This window comes from Thamnophis sirtalis, unplaced genomic scaffold, assembly GCF_051295495.1.
Source record: "Thamnophis sirtalis isolate CommonGarterSnake01/CBP01778 unplaced genomic scaffold, rThaSir2_p1.2 scaffold_7, whole genome shotgun sequence".
Classification (NCBI taxonomy): domain Eukaryota; kingdom Metazoa; phylum Chordata; class Lepidosauria; order Squamata; family Natricidae; genus Thamnophis; species Thamnophis sirtalis.
In genome coordinates this window covers 90,587,349-90,607,741 of record NW_028261387.1, presented here as the reverse complement: position 1 = coordinate 90,607,741, position 20,393 = coordinate 90,587,349, and the positions used below count along the sequence as shown (strand labels likewise).

At 43.0% G+C, this 20,393-nt stretch overlaps 1 protein-coding gene across 1 annotated transcript in view; it reads right to left on the bottom strand.

Moving 5' to 3' along the window:
• COL20A1 (collagen type XX alpha 1 chain) overlaps window positions 1–20,393 on the bottom strand; it is a 204,453-nt gene that overhangs the window by 48,846 nt on the left and 135,214 nt on the right. Inside the window, exons 27-28 of the mRNA XM_087720870.1 lie at window positions 12,591–12,668; window positions 11,729–11,815 (exon numbers count right to left, since the gene is read on the bottom strand). Of these exons, the coding sequence (XP_087576996.1) occupies window positions 11,729–11,815; window positions 12,591–12,668 (165 nt within the window). The remainder of the gene's footprint in view (window positions 1–11,728; window positions 11,816–12,590; window positions 12,669–20,393) is intronic.

Below are 20,393 nucleotides of genomic sequence, written 5' to 3'. Positions count from 1 at the left end.
TCTCTCTCTCTCTCTCTCTCTCTCTCTCTCTCTCTCCCTCTCCCTCTCCCTCTCCCTCTCCCTCTCCCTCTCCCTCCCTCCCTCCCTCCCTCCCTCCCTCTGTGTGTCTGTGTGTGTGTGGACCAGAGGTGGGTTCCTACCAGTTGGCACCTATTCGGTAGAACCGGTTCGTCAAATCTACTGAACCGGTTAGAAGAGGTTCCACCAGTGGACCCGGAAAGCAGGCCACACCTACAGAAGAGGTTCCAAAATCTTTTGAAACCCACCACTGGTCCTTGGATGTGATTATTCTACACTATCATGTTCATATTTATAAAACTCAGGGCCTCTGTGAAAGGTAAGGATGACTACTGCGTTTGTGGTGCAATCAGAACATTGCGTGTGTTGAAGTTGTTTCAACGCAAACCAAAGATGCCTTTTAAAAAACAAGTTTACATCCTATTCTTATGCATGCCAGTGCTGTGTGTGAGGTAATTTAAGGTGGTTCTGACAAGTGTCGTCGGCATCTTCATATCCGGTCACATGGGTGGCAAGCCACTCTCACAAAGGAGGCCACACCCACAGAGTAGGTTCGAACAATTTTTGAAACCCACCACTGGTGTGGACACATACTGGTGTCATTGTTTGAAGAAGATCCATTACTGTTTGAGTGATCAAGAGATGGTGCTTGGTGGAAAAAAAATGTCTGAATTTCCAAACTCTGGTTCAAGGCAGGGAAATCATTATTGTTATCATTATCTCTAACATCCATTACCATACAATTGAATCATAAGGCTGGAAGGGGCATTGGAGGTCTTCTAGTCTAACCCCCTGCCCATGCCCAAGGCTGAAATCCTTATACCATGCCAGACAAATGATTATCCAATCTCTTCCTGAAAAACTCGAGCGGGGGGGGCACATCCATAACTACAGGTGGCAAGCTATTCCATTGATTAATCATTCTCACTGTCAGGAAATTCCTCCTTATTTCCAGGTTGGATTTCCCTCTGACAAGCTTCCGCCAGAGGTGGGTTGCTCCCGGTTCGGCCCAGTTCGGCCGAACCGGTAGTGGCGGTGGCGGGAGGCTCTGCCCACCTGCCCAGACGCTTTTGCGCATGCGCAGAAGTGTTGCGTGTGAGCACGAGCGAACCGGTAGTAAACCGGTTAGCAACCCACCACTGGCTTCCACCCATTGTTTCTTCCCCCAGACCCAATTATAAGAAGGAAAATCTATGAATGTGCAGAAATGGATAGACTATCTATGGAAATGAAGGAGAGGGAAGAAACCAAGTACTATCAAATTTGGAATAGATGACATTCCTGGCTTGAGAGTAAGCATAAAACGTAAGGTACAAACGGTAAAAGTATAATATATAGTGCGTATTAAATAAGGATAATGATAAAGAGATATAATTTTTTGTAAAGAAGATTGTTACGAAAGATATGGATACTGATATGGAAAAGCTATTATAAGTGTAAATTTGTGTTTTGTGTTTTGTCTTTTAAATATTAGAAAATTCAATAAATACCTTTTTTTAAAAAAAGGAATGCTGGGAAACTGTATTTCAAAGAACATCTGAGGGAGGAGTGCAGAATAGCTGTTCTCTGCCTGAGGCAGAGAACACTTTTTGTGAAGCAACTGATCAGCACTGACAGGATAAGCCACGAAGATATGAAAATAAAAGCAAACTCCACTCCCTTCTAGTACTGATGATATTCACCAGAAAATGACATTTATCGGGGCATTTATTTATTTCAATTATCTTACTTTGTATTTCTGGACAGCTTACAGGTCCATAAATTGCACTATCCAGTCTATTAAATAAGCCACAACTAAGTTCCCACCATATGTTAAGCCACAGAAGGCAGCTTCCAAATCATAATGAACACGTAAAATCAAAACAACAAATGTTGTTTAATAAGAAGCCCATATGATATCCTACTGGCTTAAAAAAAAATATCTGAATAAGGGAAGTTGTTGATAACTCATTTCAATAAATGTTCCTTTTTCCACCCAGCCTCCAGATGGTTTCACCCTTTCGTTGATAAATTAATCAGATTTTTAAACAAGAAAGATAAAAAGAGCCGAGGTGGCGCAGTGGTTAGGGTGCAGCACTGCAGGCCACTTCAGCTGACTGCGATCTGCAGTTCGGCTGTTCAAATCTCACCGGCTCAAGGTCGACTCAGCCTTCCATCCTTCCGAGGTGGGTGAAATGAGGACCCAGACTGTGGGGGCAAGTTGCTGACACAATTTGCTAAAAAAATCTGTAAACCACTTAGAGAGGGCTGAAAGCCCTATGAAGCGGTATATAAGTCTAATTAATAAATAAATAAATAAAAATTAACTGAAAGTAATAATTAAGATGAGAGAAACAGTTGCAGAGAGGAAAGAAAGGATGATAAAAAACAACTTTCAAATTTCTTTTACAAATTCACCTCTTACTCTTAAGGGTACAACATAACTTTCATTGTGGGGTCCTTGGTACACTCTGCTTGGCGGTTTTCTTGCAGACCTTTCATTACCAAACTAGGTAACATCATCAGTGTCAGAAGGTAGTGGAATTTGCTGATGAGGCTATCTAGTTCAGTAATGAAACATCTGGAAGAAAATCAGCAGGTTCAGAGAGCACCAAGGGCCCCACAGTTCCATGCTGAGCTACGAATATTCTCTTGTATCAATAACTTTTATTTTTGTTCTATTATCTACCGTACATATCTTCTATTATCTATTATATATCTTTCATTTTTAACAATACTTGAAATAAATAAACTAAAACCCCACTGAAATCAATAGGCTAATGTACTGTGCATGACTAAATTGCATCTAATTTCCAGCTTATTACATCATCTAGAGCCGAGGTGGCGCAGTGGTTAGGCTGCAGTACTGCAGCCACTTCAGCTGACTGCTATCTGCAGTTTGGCGGTTCAAATCTCACCAGCTCAAGGTTGACTCAGCCTTCCATCCTTCCGAGGTGGGTGAAATGAGGACCCAGACTGTGGGGGCGATATGCTGACTCTGTAAACCGTTTAGAGAGGGCTGAAAGCCCTATGAAGCGGTATATAAGTCTAACTGCTATTGCTATTGCTATCTATGCATTTCTGGAACTCTGAAGTTCTTGGAGCTCTCTGAACTTGGTTTCTTTCATGTGCTTGTTTCATTGCCCAACTAGGTAACCTCATCAGTGCTAGAAGGAAGTAGAATTTGCTCTCTATTTATATGCCATAGTTTGCTCTGTCAGTGCTTGTGGAAATGTTGTTTTCTTGCTGTTAGGTCCTTGATTAAGTTGATTGTTTGCCTGAGTTAGTAAACAATTAGGATATTGATAGGATAGGATAGGATAGGATAGGATAGGATAGGATAACAGTGTTGGAAGGGATCTTGGAGGTCTTCTAGTCCAGCCCCCTGCTTAGGCAGGAAACCCCATAAATTTCAGACAAATGGTTATCCAATCTCTTCTTAAAAAATCCAGTGTTAGAGATTTCACAATTTCTGGTGGCAAACCGTTCCTCCGATTAATTGTTCTAACTGTCAGGAAATTTCTCCTCAGTTCTAAGTTGCTTCTCTCCTTGATTAGTTTCCACCCATTGCTTCTTGTCCTACTCTCAGGTGCTTCGGAGAATAGCTTGACTCCCTCTTCTTTGTGGCAGCCCCTGAGATATTGGAACACTGCTATCATGTCTCCCCTAGTCCTTCTTTTCATTAAACTAGACATACCCAGTCCCTGCAACTGTTCTTCATGTTTTAGTCTCCAGTCCCCTAATCCTCTTTGTTGCTCTTCTCTGCACTCTTTCTAGAGTCTCCATATCTTTTTTTTATTGCTTGGTTGTGTGTCAGGTGTTAATCCCAGTGTTAAGCTCTCCTTGTCTGGGTGTTGATTGCTGACCAGGGAGGTGTTCCAGTCTTTTTATTTCCTTTTAACCTTTTCATTGTCTCTTTTGAATAGTGTGTACATATCATTTATCTCTATGTGCCGGTTGATGGCTTATTTGTCTGAGTACCAGGATTCCAGGAATTCTTTAGGGGTTGTTTTTTTGGGGGGGATTTAGCTTGTCTAGGATACTCATAGTTTCACAGCTGAAATTATGGTTAAGTCTGCCAAGGACTTTCCATCATGCCTTCTACCTGCTAATTGGTGTCCAATTACTGCTAGTCTTCTACTTATCTGTCCTACATAGTGACTGTTACAGTCCTTACACTGTTAGTTGTAGAGGACTTCTGTTTCTTTTCTTGGGCAACTGGCTCTTTTACTTAAAGTATTTTGGAGGACTTTTCTTGGTTTATATACTACAGTGATGCCGTGTGGTTAATACAGGTAGTCCTCAACTTGAAACAGTTTATTTAGTGACCATTCAAAGTTACAATGGCAATGAAAAAAGTGATTTGTTCACATGACTGTTGCAGCACCCCCATGGTCATATGATCAAAATTCAGACGCTTGGCAACTGGTTCATATTTATGATGGTTGCAAGATCACGTGAGCCTCTTTGGGCGGCCTTCGGACGAGCAAAGTCATTGGGAAAGCCAGATTCACTTAACAACCATGTTACTAACTTAACAACTGCAGTGATTCACTTAACGATGGTGGCAAGAAAGGTCGTAAAATGGGGGGAAACTGACTTAACAACAGTCGCATCTAGCAACAGAAATTTGAGGTTCAATTGTGGTTGTAAGTCGAGGACTGCCTGTAGTCTATTGGTTGTTTCTGAGCACATTACTGCATATATACAGAGAATGAACCCCACTCCCTTCCAGCACTGAAGATATAACCTAGCTGGGTCATGAAATCTCTCTAGATAAAAGCCAAATGCCACTCATTCATCACGAAATCTCCAGAACCGTAAAGTCTACAAACTTGAAATTTGGCATGTATGTTCCTCTTGGCTTCTAGGTCCTCTCTAAGAAAGGATTTTTCGAAATGACCATCAGATCATTAGTATTTCCTATACAGTAATTAACACATTATGATGCTAAGGAATTCTACTCCCCCTCCCCACCTGAAAAGAATTCTGATCCAACTGCCAGTTGCCTCACATTCTGTTACCTCAGTTCAAACTGGCAGACGTTCCACTCCTTCACTCAGAAGCAGTCTGGGGCTCCTTGCAGTACTAAACGTCGGTACCTCATCAAAATGTCCACCTATGGAACTGCTTCCAGACTCAAGGTGGCGGGAGCGATATTCCCTTATGTGTTTCAATCTCCGACCACCATTGAGTCGATAGATTGAACTGGAGTGAACCAGATATCTCCTACATTACCCGATCACATAGTTTCATCATGAAGCATGGGTATCCAGCTAGTGTCTACATAAAAAAAACCAAGCTCAGAGAGCAGCAAGGACTCCACAATTCAACCCTCAGCTATGGAGATTTTATTCTATTTCTGGAACTGTTCTCTTCCACATTGAACTATGAATATTTGCTTTTTCATGAATCCATATGTTTGGAGGTCACCCACAGCCCATCAGAATTTTTGCTTTCTGGGCTTCCTGGGGGCGTGGCCTGTTGCCGAGGAGGGCTCCACCGAGCTCCTCAGAGATCTGGTCTGTATATCTAAATAAGATCATAGATAGCACCCCTTTTTGGCTAAGAAAGGGGCAGGGAGGATAGCTCCGTAGACTAGGGTCTATTCGTAAGCCACAGCCTTTTTCTTTTTTTGGCTGTGGAAGAGATTAGATCCAGCCGAAGCGGAGCTTTTATCTCCGGCCAGTTCTTCTCAGCTGCCTTTTTTTTTTTTGGCAGCCCCAGACAGGCTAGCCCCCCCCAGGACAAAACAAAGTTTTTTCAAGCTAGAATTGATACGGGAGGGTACCACCCCTGTGAGATTTATGCTTTTATTACTATCTTAAATACCAGCACCATTCGTCTTAAAGACTTCTTTGTCTAAATAGACCTCAAAATGGCGATTTCTCTCCGTGGATGATTGATACTGGATGTACTTAGCTGGTGTTATCTTCCTGCAGACCGCTCCTTAACAAAATAAACTCTTCTTCTTTGGAAATAGAGGGGAGCGAAGCGCTGCTTACTTGTTTATTTATTATGGCACCCAGATCAAAGAAGCGTCTTGCTACAAATGTGTCTAAAGAATTTAAAGAATGTTTACTGGAAACACAGCCTTTGTCTCCTACGCCCTCTACTGGAGAATTTTTAACACAGGAATATCTCTTTAAAATGTTTAATGCTTTTAAGGAAGAAATTAGGGAATTTGTATTGGAACTTTATGATGATCTAAAATCTAAAGTTAATCAAATGAAGGCGAATACGTTTGCAGCCGTGTCTGCCCTGTCAGACTACTCTGCTGAAATAGAGAACAAATTGGAAAGTCTGGAGAAGGCTAATTTTAATTTGACTACCAATATTCAAATTTTACAAGAAAAAATTAGAAATAACGAAGAACAGCTTATGATGTTAAATTTTAATAGGAAGGCATTTGCAATTAGAGTCAGAGGATTCTGTGAAAAGGAGCAAGAGAATTTGAAACAGACCTTTGCTGAAGCCTTCAGCCATGCGCTGGGAAGCCCGGGACTTAACTTTGATTGGCAGATTCGGAAAATCTATCGCCAGAACTCATTGATAGCGGAACAGCGACAACTCCCGAGGGACATAATTATACATTTTTCCACAAAAGAATCTAGAAATGCGATTGTGCAAAAGTTTCATAATAACAGTTTTCGAGTTGAAGGCCAGGACCTGATTGTTTTCAAAGATATTCCTTTTCAGATGTTGAAGGCAAGAAGGGATTACACCTTTTTAACTAAGGAGCTTAGGAGTCAACAGATTCGATACAGATGGGAGGCCCCTGCCGGTATTACAGTTACATTTGAGAATCAAAGATTTCGTCTTAACTCTGTTTCGGAGGCTCAAGATTTCTATTGTAGGATTCTGAAGGCGGGACTTCCTGACGCGCTTGGAAGAGAGGAGAGACAAGCGGAAGGAGAAAGCAAACGGCTGGCCATGCGGCTGCAAGATGGAGGGGGCAGCCCCTCCTCCCTCAGAGAAGCAGAAGAACGCAGATCGAGAATTTAGATACTTCAAAAGACTTCCTAAAGTTGAGGACTGAATGGGGGTTTGAGACCTCTCTCCGGTAGAAAAAGTGGACTAATTTTTATCAGAAGGGAAAGCTGGGTGAAACTACTTTGAGCTAGATTCTAAAGTAACGTTAGCATAAATTTGATAGTGGTTAAAAGAATGCGGAATGATTTATGTTGTTTAAACTTTGTTAGATGGGACTATTTTAAAATAGAAGGTTAACTGACTCTTGCTGAAAGTATTATTTGAATATGATCCATGCTATTTAACTTTTATTTGAAGGGAAAGTTGGTTGTAATAGTTCTGAGTTACTTTTTAAATAAACGCTAGTATAAATTTGATAGTGGTAAATATCAGACAAGCAAGAGATGAGGGTAAAATGCATGTGGAATGAACTACGTTATTTGTGGTAAATATCAGACAAGCAAGGAAGAGGGCAAAATCTACGTTGTTTAAAGCTTATTAGAACAGGAAGCCGCTTGGGAAGATAACTGTAAAAAGAATGCAGAATGATTTATGTTGTTTAAACTCTGTTAGAAGGGACTACCTTAAAATAGAAGGTTAACTGACTCTTGCTGAAAGTATTATTGGAATATGTGGAATGATTCATGCTACAAATCACTTTGAGTTATATTTTAAACAAATGCTAGTATAAATTTGATAGTGGTAAATATCAGACAAGTGAGGGATGAGGGTAAAATGCATGTGGAATGAACTAAGTTATTTATTATTTTGAATTACTGTTTGAAAAAGGGGTAAAGAAAGATCATTTACGTTGTTTAAATTTTACTAGAAGGGAAAGTTTGATTACTTGTCTGTAAAGTTATATTTGAATATATGGCATGAACCACGCTGCTTAAATTTTATTGGAAGGGATCATGAGGTTTAGGAAGGGAACGGGAGAGTCTACAGAAGGTTGGGGTAAATAGCAAAGAAGTAAGAGACGAGAATAAAATATAGATAGAATGATTTATACTATTTAAGTATAGATAAAGATGGGGGGCTGAGATCAACACAAGAGTGGTTTCTTTTTTTTCTTTTTTCTCTTTTCTCTTTTCTTTTTTCCTTTTTTTTTTTCTTTCTCTGCTTTTCTTTTCTTTTGATATATACTTTTATTTTTTAATCCATATGTATACAAGATATTTTAGACAGAAGGTAGTGCCAGGTGTGGGCCCTGGGAAGTCGGGAGGATTAGGGATGGGGATTGTGGGGGTGGGGGTGGGGGGGTGTTAACATAGTTTTAATAAGAACAAGAATGTATTTATATACGGTGGTTCTTTTTTTAATTATTATTATTATTATTATTTTTTCCTTGGTTCATTTTACTTTTATCAGATCAAACAACACTCGAATAAAGGCATACACCAAGGAGGGAGGTAGAGGGAAAGAAGAGGGAGGAGTAAGGAAGGAGTAAGGGGAATGTAAGGAGGGTGTCCGGGGAGTAAGGGGAGAAGGAAGGTTTGAGGGGAAAGGGAAGTAGGAGGGGAGTGTTAGAGGGAGAAAGGAAAGTTGGAGGGGGTAGATGGGGTGTATGGAGGATGCAAGGGTTAGGTGGGGTTGTGAATGATGAGTTGTGTTTTCTCGTTACTTGTTCGTTTTATTCCCTTTTTCTTTTTTTTTTTTCTTTTCTTATAGTAAATACCCTGTATATAAATGATTGCAAATGGAATGTGAAAATTGAATAAAATATTTATGAAAAAAAAAAAAGAATTTTTGCTTTCTGTGCAAAAAATAAATAAAACATTATTTCCTAAATGAGTGTTTAGGCTTTCTTTACTGCCACTCAGTAACAGATTCCTTGTTCTTCCCCTTCAATTCCTTGTTCTTCAATATGAGAGCCGAGGTGGTACAGTGGTTAAATGCAGCACTGCAGGCTACTTCAGCTGAGTGCAGTTGTGCAGTTCGGCTGTTCAAATCTCACCAGCTCAGGGTTGACTCAGCCTTCCATCCTTCCGAGGTGGGTAAAATGAGGACCCGGATTGTTGTTGGGGGCAATATGCTGACTCTGTAAACCGCTTAGAGAGGGCTGAAACCCTACGAAGCGGTATATAAGTCTAACTGCTATTGCTATTGCTAATTCTGGATGAAATACAAACACACACACACCCATCCCCACAAATCAATACATACCCAAACACATATCCTGCATAGTGATCTATTTTCCAGGGCAGAAGCCTCTTTATGATTGAGAACTGACTCTTGTCAGAATATTCATGAACTGGCAGAGACATGGTAACAAGGTCAGCCAATGAATAGGCATGGCCACTAAGTCAGCCAATGAGGGCTGTTTGGAAACTGAATCCCAAGCAAGGAGTCTGGGCGTGGCTTAGCTCTGTGTTCAGCTCTAAAACGAAACTAGTCTGGCCTTGTCTGCTGATTTGAACTGAAATGAAACTGTTCTCTGCTGTTAGTAGTGTGTGTGTGTGTGTGTGTGTGTGTGTGTGTGTGTGTGTGTGTGTGTCAGAGGTGGGTTCCTACCAGTTCGCACCTATTCGGTAGAACCGGTTCGTCAAATCTACCGAACCGGTTAGAAGAGGTTCCACCAGTGGACCCGGAAAGCGGGCCACACCTACAGAAGAGGTTCCAATTTTTTTTGAAACCCACCACTCCCCCCCCCACACAGAGACAGACAGACTGACACAGAGAGAGAAAGAGAAAGAGAAAGAAAGAAAGAAATAAATAAAGAAAAAAGAAAAAGAAAGAAAAAGAGTGAGAGAGAGATGAAAGAAAAAAAGAAAAAGGGACAGAGACACAAAACGAAGGAAAGAGAGAGAGAGAGAGAGAGAGAGAGAAAGAAAGAAAGAAAGAAAGAAAGAAAGAAAGAAAGAAAGAAAGAAAGAAAGAAAGAAAGAAAGAAAACACATGGCCGGCAAGCCACTCCCACCAGGTCACATGGCCGGCAAGCCACTCCCACAAAGGAGGCCATACCCACAGAGTAGGTTCCAAATTTTTTTGAAACCCACCGCTGGTGTGTGTGTGTGTGTGTGTGTGTGTGTGTGTGTGTGTGTATTCTTGCATAGAAAAGATTCTTATTTAAATCAATCCTGCTGAATCAGTTACTGTATCTGTGTGTGCTTTCTGGATTTGATTTTTGCAACAAACTCTTGACAACTCCGTGTAGGCAGATGTGCCATTTTTGTGTGGCATGGAGACCACAGAGGTTGGAGGGGAGTCAAGGCTGACATCTCTTCTACTGACATCAGTTGCATTGGCTGTGCGGTTTGCCACAGGCAACCCACTTCAGACCAGCTGCTTGGAATTGGCCATTCTGTGCTTGCCAAAATCTCACAGCTGCTGCAGGAACCTGCCAGGGGGTTGTTCAACGATAAGCATTCGGTGCCAAGCTCAGCAGATCAATTAGATTTAATGCTGCAGCTGCCCACAGTTGTCGCCTATCCTACAGTCCAATGTTTCTCCACCTTGGCAACTTTAAGATGTGTGGACTTCAACTCCCAGAATTCACGAGCCAGCCATGTCGGCTGGGAAATTATGGGAGCTGAAGTCCATCCATCTAAAAGTTGCCAAAATTGTCTGCTATAATGTCTTGCCTGCCAACGACTTCTTCAGCTTCAACCGCAAGAATACATTGTGGGGAAAAACTCAAGGTAAACCGCTTCAAACTCGATTGCAGAAAATATGACTTCAGCAACAGAGTGGCCAACGCCTGGAATGCTCTACCTGACTCCGTTGTTACATCCTCAAATCCTCACAGCTTCAATCTCAAACTGTCTACCGTGGGTGTGGGAAGTTATCACCCAGCCCTCTCCCAGAAAAATGAAATATCCTAGGAAATATTGAAAAGGCAGAATATTTCTCTGGATGTGAAAAGAAAGAAACGTGTTTTAAAAGACAGAATAGTTGCCTGTAGCTTCCTGCCCATCCCCACTGTTAATGATTTGATTTGATTTTGATTTTATTTGTCTTGTATGCCGCCCACTCCCGAAGGACTCCGGGCGGCTAATGGGCCATTGAGAAGGCCAGGCTAGTCCCTTTTACATAATAAAGACCTCTCCACTGCAGCCCCAGGGGGGATGGGAGTAAAGGCCTGATAATATTGGCCCTTTACTCAACTGACCACATGGCATCTGAGAACTCATCTATACCTGGATTCAAAACACAGCCTAGAGAGTAGCCCCTGCATGGCCCCATGGGAGTCTGACAACCAATCAGAATACATTTCTTACACAGGAACAGGAAACAAAGAGGTGGGACTGAACAAGTTATAAAAAGCCTAGCCCACCTGCCCGTCCGCGCTCCTTACCCGGTTTTGACGAGTTCTGCGCTTCCACGCATGCGCAGGACGCATACAGCGCCTGCGCGATCCTCCAGGAGCAGCTGGAGCATCGCACAGACGCTAGTACGCATGCGTGCACCGCGTGCGTGCATGAGGACCGGCCCCGCTGCCGAACCGAACCGGTTGGAACGGGGCGAGAAACCCACCCCTGTCCTCACTAGACTAGCCATGCCCAGTTCCTGCAACCGTTCCTCATATGTTTTAGTCTCCAGGCCCCTCATCATCCTGATCGCTCTCCTCTGCACTCTTTCTAGAGTCTCAACATCATTTTTATAGCGTGGTGTCCAAAACTGGATGCAGTATTCTAGGTGTGGCCTTGCTAAGGCTTTATAGAGTGATATTTTTTGCATGAATAAGTCTGATGTGTTTTCATAAGGCATCAACTACCTATTTTTCTTCCTGCAAAGTGTTACTGAATGCTTCATTTACCGGAGAGCCTGGGGGCCCAGGAAGTCCTGGGACGTCAGATGTGCAGCTGCAGGAAGGAAGCAAACTGGGACAAGATTCTTCATCCCTCTGAAATAAGAAGAAAAAAAAGAACAAGGTGACTCTTACTGCACAAAGTACAAATGCTCCACTGTGGAACACAAACAGTTTGGTCCCCTCCTTTGCTTCTGTCTGCCTTCAGCTGCTAAGTAAGCAGCCAGTATTGGTTCTTTGAAGGGATGCTGTGGAACCTCAGCTCTCAAAGGCTATTGTTGGGTAAGCTCCCCGTTGGGAGAGCGAGTGCGTTCAGAGAAGCGTTGTGAGAGTTGTGTTGGAAAACACACAAACCAGCATACAGAGACACTGCAGTTTAAATAGGCTTTTACTTTCGTGGAAGTAGAGGTATCAGAGTCCATCAAACAGTCCAAGTCATACACGGATAAGACAGTCAGTCATCAATGTCTTTCAGTTAAGGGATAATCCAAATAACACAGTCCAGTATCATATAATCAGTTCGGCATTCAAAGTTTGCTAGCAGTTGCAAAACTTACAATAGCTCATGGCACTTTCTAACAGCCAGCTTCCAAAACACTCAGATCAGATCAGCCCAGCATCTAACGAACAGAGAGCTAACAGTTATTCTGGCTCCCTCTTATGGCCGATTGAGGAAAACAGCAACCAATCACATTTTACAGTATGGTTTAAAGAAACAGGTACAGCATTGTTACATGATTTATATTATTGCCAACCCAACCATTAGAATTATATTCCTAACAGCTATTTTGAAAATCTAGTAGCAATTGTACTTTTTAAGAACGTCACCTAGTGAACCAAATTAATTCATTTCTTTTCTCTCCATTCTTACCAAAGCTGGTATCTCACAACATCGGTCTTCTTCCGGCCACGAAGTGCTGCACACAATTTGCAGTGATTGCAACTGAAGCTAGAAAGGAGAGAGAAAGAGAAGACAGATATCAAAAAAGATGGTTCTGTGAATCCTGCATGGATGGGGCAAAAGGGTGTCATGTGGCTGCCTTCTGTTTTTGTAACGGTATGTGGGAATGGCCTTGAGAGATGGAGGGAAGAGATGCTGCCTAGAGATGAGATGGGATGGGATGGGATGGGATAGGATAGGACAGGACAGGAAGGGATGATGAGATGGAGATGAGATGGAATAGGATGGGATAGGATAGGATGGGATGGGACGAGAAGGGGTAAGATGACATGGGATAGGATAGGATAGGACAGGACAGGATGATGAGATGAGATGGAATAGGATGGGATGGGATGGGACGGGACGAGATGAGATGGGTTAGGATAAAATAGGATAAGAATCAGAGGTGGGATTCTACCAGTTTCGACCGGTTCGCGTGAACTGGTAACTCTGACTATCAGCTGGGAGAGAACCGGTTTGCTCCAACTTGGAAGTGGGTCCGGCCGGCCAGCCCTGCGCTATACTCACCTATATTCCCTTTTCTGAAGCCCAGCTGATCGACATGGCAGAGTGGATTGCTGCGCCTCAGCTGTTTTCCTCGCCAGCAGTAATGCGGAAGGTGAGTTTCAAGTAAACTGTGTGCGCACACACAGCGCGTGCTCAGTGAACTGGTTGTTAAACTGGTAGGATCTCACCCCTGGATAAGATAGGATGGGATGGGATAGGATAGGATAGGATGGGATAGGATTGGATGTAGGCCACAGCTGCATAATGGGTAGAGAAAATAACTGAAAGGATACTCCCTAACCTCTCAGGATATAAAAATGATGGCGGGAGAGTTGTATTTTCAAACTAGAAAGATTCTGTTAATTTAACCTTGCAATAAAACAGAACTAGCTTATTGGCAGTCCTCGGCTTACAACCATTTGTTTAGTGACTGTTTGGATTTACAATGGCTGTCGGCGTTCCAAGTATCATGCAGAATTAAATCAGAGTCCAAGGCAAAACTATCCTTAAAGTTCCAATTTAATAAATCAGACATCTTGGTACATCTGTGGAATCCCAAATCTGAAAAACTTCCTGGGATTCCACCCAGCAGAAAGTTCATGATCTTATCCCCACACCCATAAATCCATCACATGGTCCAATCTTCTTCGGCCACGCTGGCATCTCCACCCAGCTGGTTCCGGTCAGGTGCAGAGGTGCGGAGACAAAAGATGACCTTGGGCTTCTAGAAAAGAATGACAACAACACATCCCACCATTCTACTCCTTTCTATTCCCCCTTCCCAACTACTAGACTAATGAAACAGCACAGGGAAACAAAAGAAAGTGTGGCAGGCCAAAGAACCTAAAAGGAATATAACTACAGGCCTGACAATGGCACTGAAAAAAGTGATTTATGAGCACTTTTCACACTTTAAACTGTTGCAGCGTCCCCATGGTCACATCATCAAAATGTGGGTGGTTGGCAACTGGGTGGATGCCATGGAAGGGGTAGTCCTTGAATGATGTTCCTGTACTTGCCTTCTTGGTGAGCTTGAGATCTTGTTTCTTCATCCCCACAAATGCTCCTGTCTGTTAATCTTGTTGAATAAATCACATCTGATAGGCTGGACCACCTAATGTTAAAATCTCCATTTTATAGCAATCGGAGGATGGAGTTAAGAGAGTTATCAGGCTGGAGTCATTTTTGTTGCCACAAGCGATTCAAGCTCAGCTCCCTGTGAATTCCATTGACTCTTATCTAGTGCCAATTTAGTACAGGCTGTTACTTGACTAGATTCTTCTGTCTAAGTTTGAGCAATAAATCTTCTGAACTTGAACTCCACGCGTCGGGCACCTTGATTCCTTGTGCCTGGCAGCGTCTTAGTTTAACTACTTTTATTATTTCATTGAGTATTTTAAAGTTTAGGGTTATTTGCTTCCGCGAGCAACTCAGAAAAGGCACAGAAATAGAAAACATTAATAAATAAATGTATTTCAACTATATCGATGGAGATTCACAATCATCCAGATCATCGTTGTCTCAAAAATTATCCAGGCAACTGGACTCCCTTGGTCTTTTTCCTTGAAGATGTTTCACTTCTCATCCAAGGAGCTTCTTCAGGTCTGGTTGAATTGAATTGAATTGAATTTATTGCATTTATATGCCACCCTTTTCCCCAAAGGGGACTCAGGGCGGCTCACAATCCAAGTCAGGGAAGGGGGTACAGATAAGGGATAAAAAAGACGAACAGAACAATACACAATTTAAAAGCACATAACAACCATACCATTCGAGGGGGGGGGCAAAAGCTCTTTAGCGCCAGGCCTGTCGGAACAGCCAGATTTTAAGGGCTTTGCGGAAGGCCTGGAGGGTGGTGAGGGTTCAAATCTCCACGGGGAGCTCATTCCAGAGGGTCGGAGCAGCCACAGAGAAGGCTCTCCTCCGGGTAGTCGCCAGTCGGCATTGGCCGGCGGATGGAATTCGGAGGAGGCCTAATCTGTGGGATCTGATCGGTCTATTGGAGGTAATTGGCAGCAGGCAGTCTCTCAAGTACCCAGGTCCAATACCATGAAGGGCTTTATAAGTGACGACTAGCGCCTTGAAGCGTATCCGAAGACCAATAGGCAGCCAGTGCAGCTCGCGGAGGATAGGTGTTACGTGGGTGAACCGAGGTGCACCAACAATCGCTCGCGCGGCTGCATTCTGGACAAGCTGAAGTCTCCGAATGCTCTTCAAGGGCTGCCCCATGTAGAGCACGTTGCAGAAGTCCAGTCTAGAGGTCACAAGGGTTGAATATTTTGATTGTTGCTCCGGCAAGTTGGTATTGACTCTTAGCAGCCACATAGAGTGGACCTTATCCAGGATGATTTATGCCCCACCTCGATCTTCAGGTTTTCCAACAATCATCATCATTGTTTAACCACCCCATAATTCCTTGCAGGGTGGAATCTGGGCAACTGAATGGAGCTTGCAGAGTGTTTACTGGCCGGATGCCCTTCTTGACGCCAATGCGGAGATTTGTTCAGCAGATATATTCTCATTGTGCCCAGAGAGAGAAATATCTGCCTCTACCTAGGATTGAACTTACAGCCTCCTGATTGTGAGGCGAGAGCTGCACCTCTAGGCCATTGCACCACTCCTTCAGGTTTTCCAACAACGTGCACATTATTTCAATGTTGCTATTGGTCAACTTCTTCGCTTTCTTCATTTCTCAGTGTTACAGACTTCTCTAGAGGCTAAGATCTTCACATCATGTATCAAAAGTTATGATAATTTGAGTCTGGTCATGACTGAGAATCCTGGATAGATTTTGTCTATGATCCATATTTTTCTTTCCTTTTCTCAGCTATGCATAGGATTCTCAAGAGTTTCCTCCAATTCTAAAATTCACAAGCATCGATACTCTTCTTATCCCCTTCAAAGTCTATCTTTGGCTTCCAAAGAGTGCCATCGGGAATCTCACTGTGTGCACAACTCTCATCTTTGTAGATATAGACCAGGGGTGGGTTCCTGCCAGTTCTAACCTCTTCTATAGAAGAGGTTCCACAAATCTACAGTGCCGTTTAGAACCGGTTCCAGCTCCCTCCCCCCGCCCATCCGCACATCATCAAGATGAAGAGCGAGAGGAGGAATTCTGGGAGTTGAAGTCCACAAGTCTTAAAGCTGTCAAGTTTGAACACCCCTGGGTTTTTTTTTCTAAAGGGTTAGGGGTGCAAGGGTCTTGGAACTTGACAGCTTTAAGAGTTGCACACTTCAATGCCAGAGTTCCTGAGCCAACATGACTGGAGAAGGAATTCTGGGAGTTGAAGTCCACAAGTCTTAAAGCTGTCAAGTTTGAACACCCCTGCGGTTTTTTTCTAAAGGGTTAGGGGTGCAAGAGTCTTGTAACTTGACAGCTTTAAGACTTGCGTGCTTCAAATGCCAGAGATTCTGAGCCAACATTTTGGTTGCTAAGCAAGAGCGTTGTTAAGTGAGTTTCACCACATTTTACAAGTTGGCCATGCCCACCCAGTCACATGACTGCCAAGCCACTCCCACTCAGTCACATGGCCGGCAAGCCACTCCCACACAGTCACATGGCTGGCAAGCCACTCCCACAAAGCAGGCCACACCTACAGAAGAGGTTCTAAAAAAATGTGAAACCCACCACTGATATAGACACATCACACTATTTGAATATTGTTTCTATAGCCTTCTGGGCCTCTCCACCACTGCTGATCTGCAGCAGACACAGAGGTGGTATTCAGCCAGTTCGGACTGGTTCACCTGAAATGGTAGTGGAAATCGTGGCCACCCCAGCTCTATGCCATCGTATTTAGGCACGTTTTCAAGCTATGTGCGTGTGTGCAAGCTGCGCGCGCTATCAAAGTGTATGTGTAGAAGGCCAAGTGCAAGCATGGACAGGGTGCGTGCGAGTTAAGCGAGCATGCACGCGTGCTCACATTTGCAAAACTGGTAGGGAAAATAAGTGAATACCACCCCTGAACATACAGTAAGGTTCTACATTTAGGCAAGAAAAACAAAATGCACAGGTACAGTAGATGTACCTTTCTCAATAGTAGTAACTGTGAGAAGGATCTTGGAATCTTAATGGACAACCATTTAAATAGGAGCCAGCCGTGTGCAGCAGCTGCCCAAAAAGCCAATACAGTTCTAGGCTGCATAAACAGGGATAGAATCAAGATCGCGTGAAGGGTTAATATCACTTTACAAGGCGTGGGTAAGGCCACACTTGGAATACAGCATTCAGTTTTGGTCACCATGATGTAGAAAAGATGTGGAGACTCTGGAAGGAGTGCAGAAAAGAGCAACAAAGATGATTAGGGGACTGGAGACTAAAACATATGAAGAACGGTTGCAGGAACTGGGTATGTCTAGTTTAATGAAAAGAAGGACTAGGGGAGACATGATAGCAGTCTTCCAATATCTCAGGGGTTGCCACAAAGAAGAGGGAGTCAAGCTATTCTCCAAAGCACCTGAGAGTAGGACAAGAAGCAATGGGTGGAAACTAATGAAGGAGAGAAGCAACTTATAATTAAGGAGAAATGTACCTGACAGTGAGAACAATTAATCAGTGGAACAACCCAGAACTTGTGAATGCTCCAACACTGGACGTTTTTAAGAAGATGTTGGATAACCATTTGTCTGAAGTGGTGTAGGGTTTCCTGCTTAGGCAAGGAGTTGGACTAGAAGACCTCCAAGGTCCCTTCCAACTCTGTTAGTCTATATTCCAAAGTAAGTTTTCAACTTCATTTAACAGCACTGAAAAAAGTGACATGGCCATTTTTCACACGATACTTGCAGCCTCCCCTTGGTCATGTGATCAAAATTTGGGTGCTTGGGAAATGGTTCATATTTATGAAGTGTCCCGGAATCACGTGATCACCTTTGGTAATCTTTTGACAAGCAAAGTCAATGGGGGAAGCCAGATTCACTTGATAACCATGTGACTAACTGGACAATGCAGTGATTCACTTAATAACTGTGGCAGGAAAGGTCATAAAATGGAGCAAAACTCACTTGCTTAGCAATGGAATTTGAGGATAAACTGTGGTCCTAGGTTAAGGACTCTCTGTATGTAAATATGGGTGATATACAATATATTTATATTTCAGATTATAGTCTGTTATTTTTAAGGCTTGTATTTGCTTTGTCAAACCACCCAGGAATACAGAAATACAGAAAAGAAATTCATTGCCATCCCAAGAATATTCCAAATATTACTATGTCAGTTCTCTGAAACATCATTTGAACTTTATCGTTATGGATAGAGAAGAAGAGACTCTTAAAGGTGAGAATCTGTGCAGACCTCTGAGAATAGCAAGGAATCTCTAAACTTTTGATGTCTCTCAATCAGCTGTTTCATGCATTATACATGCCTCCCAAAAAGCCTTTGTGGTGTGGGAGGAATATGTGACAAGCCTTCTTCCTTTGTAACGCAGTAAGTCAACCAATAACATCAATAAAATATCAGATTTCAAAATCTGATTCCGTTTGCTCCCCTACATGCCATCATTCTCAGGTCTTAGTATTTGGTATATTTATTGAGAAAAATGAAGGCAATTTGCTGACATTTAGATTTAGATTTAGATTTAGAAGGTTTATTTATATGCCGCCCTTTTCCCTGGGGGGACTCAGGGCGGCTCACAATCCAAGAAGGAAAGGGGGGAAAACAGACTTTTACATATAAGACAATACATAATTGAAACACAACATTCATACCATTCGGGTGGGTTACAGTCTTTAGCCCCAGGCCTGACGGGATAGCCAGATTCTGAGGGCTGTGCGGAAGGTCTGGAGGGTGGTGAGGGTACGAATCTCCACGGGGAGATCGTTCCATAGGGTCGGAGCTACCACCGAGAAGGCTCTCCTCCGCGTGGTTGCCAGTCGGCATTGACCAGCAGATGGAGCTCGGAGGAGGCCTAATCGATGAGATCTAATAGGTCATGTGGAGGTAATTGGCAGGAGGCGGTCTCTCAAGTACCCAGATCCACTACCATGGAGGGCTTTATGGGTGACAAGTAGCACCTTGAACCACTTGCTGGCCAAGTGGTTAAGACACCAGGCTGGAAACCAGAAGATGTTGAGTTCTAGTCCCACCTTAGACATGAAAGTCACCTGGGTGATTTTGGGCCAATTACTAGGAGATGTTGAGTTCCAGTTCCATCTTATGCATGAAAGCCAACTGAGTGACTCTGGACGAATCACCAGGAGATGGTGAGTTCTAGTCCCACCATAGACATGAAAGTCACCTGGGTGATTTTGGACCAATTACTAGGAGATGGTGAGTTCTAGTCCCAGCTTTGACATGAAAGCCAACTGGGTGACTTTGGGCCAATCACCAGGAGATGGTGAGTTCTAGTCCCACCTTAGGCATGAAAGCCAACTGGGTGACTTTGGGCCAATCACCAGGAGATGGTGAGTTCTAGTCCCACCTTAGGCATGAAAGCCAACTGGGTGACTTTGGGCCAATCACCAGGAGGTGGTGAGTTCTAGTCCCACCTTAGGCATGAAAGTCACCTGGGTGATTTTGGGCCAATTACTAGGATATGGTGAGTTCTAGTTCCATCTTAAGCATGAAAGCCAACTGGGTGACTTTGGGCCAATCACCAGGAGATGGTGAGTTCTAGTCCTGCCTTAGGCATGAAAGCCAACTGGGTGACTTTAGGATTGTCCCTGTCTATTACACAGGGTTGTTGTTGGGGAAAAAGGAGGAGGAAGGAATATTAGGTATGTTTGCATCCTTGAGTTATTTATATATAAAAAATAAAGTTAGAATTACAATCTGATAAATAAATTAATTCTTAGAAAGGGACTATGGGGCTGGTATATTCAAACGCCCATTAAATAAATTAAGTTCATATTAAATGTCTATTTACTGGAATCCAGGTATCCGGCATGGCTTTTTAACATCTTTTCTATAAACTCTTTTGCGTTTGTCTAAGAAAAAGTTTAGCCAGCATGCTGGAAAAGCACAGTCTCAGCCTCAAACAGAGTATGTATCTCCAATCATGTCTCGAGGCTCAGGGCCTTTCTTAAAATTTAATACAGTAGATAGCTGCAGCTCAGAACTCTGTAAATCTGTCACTAGATATTGCGGATCTCGGGGCTTTGATTGGGCAAATTTGACAAGATTGAATCAGCCTGTCAGATTGAATCGACAAATGGATTTGACGCATCAAATTGGATTAAGTAACATGAGCAGATCCAGAGACCGTTCTACCCGAATCCAACTGGATTTCACAT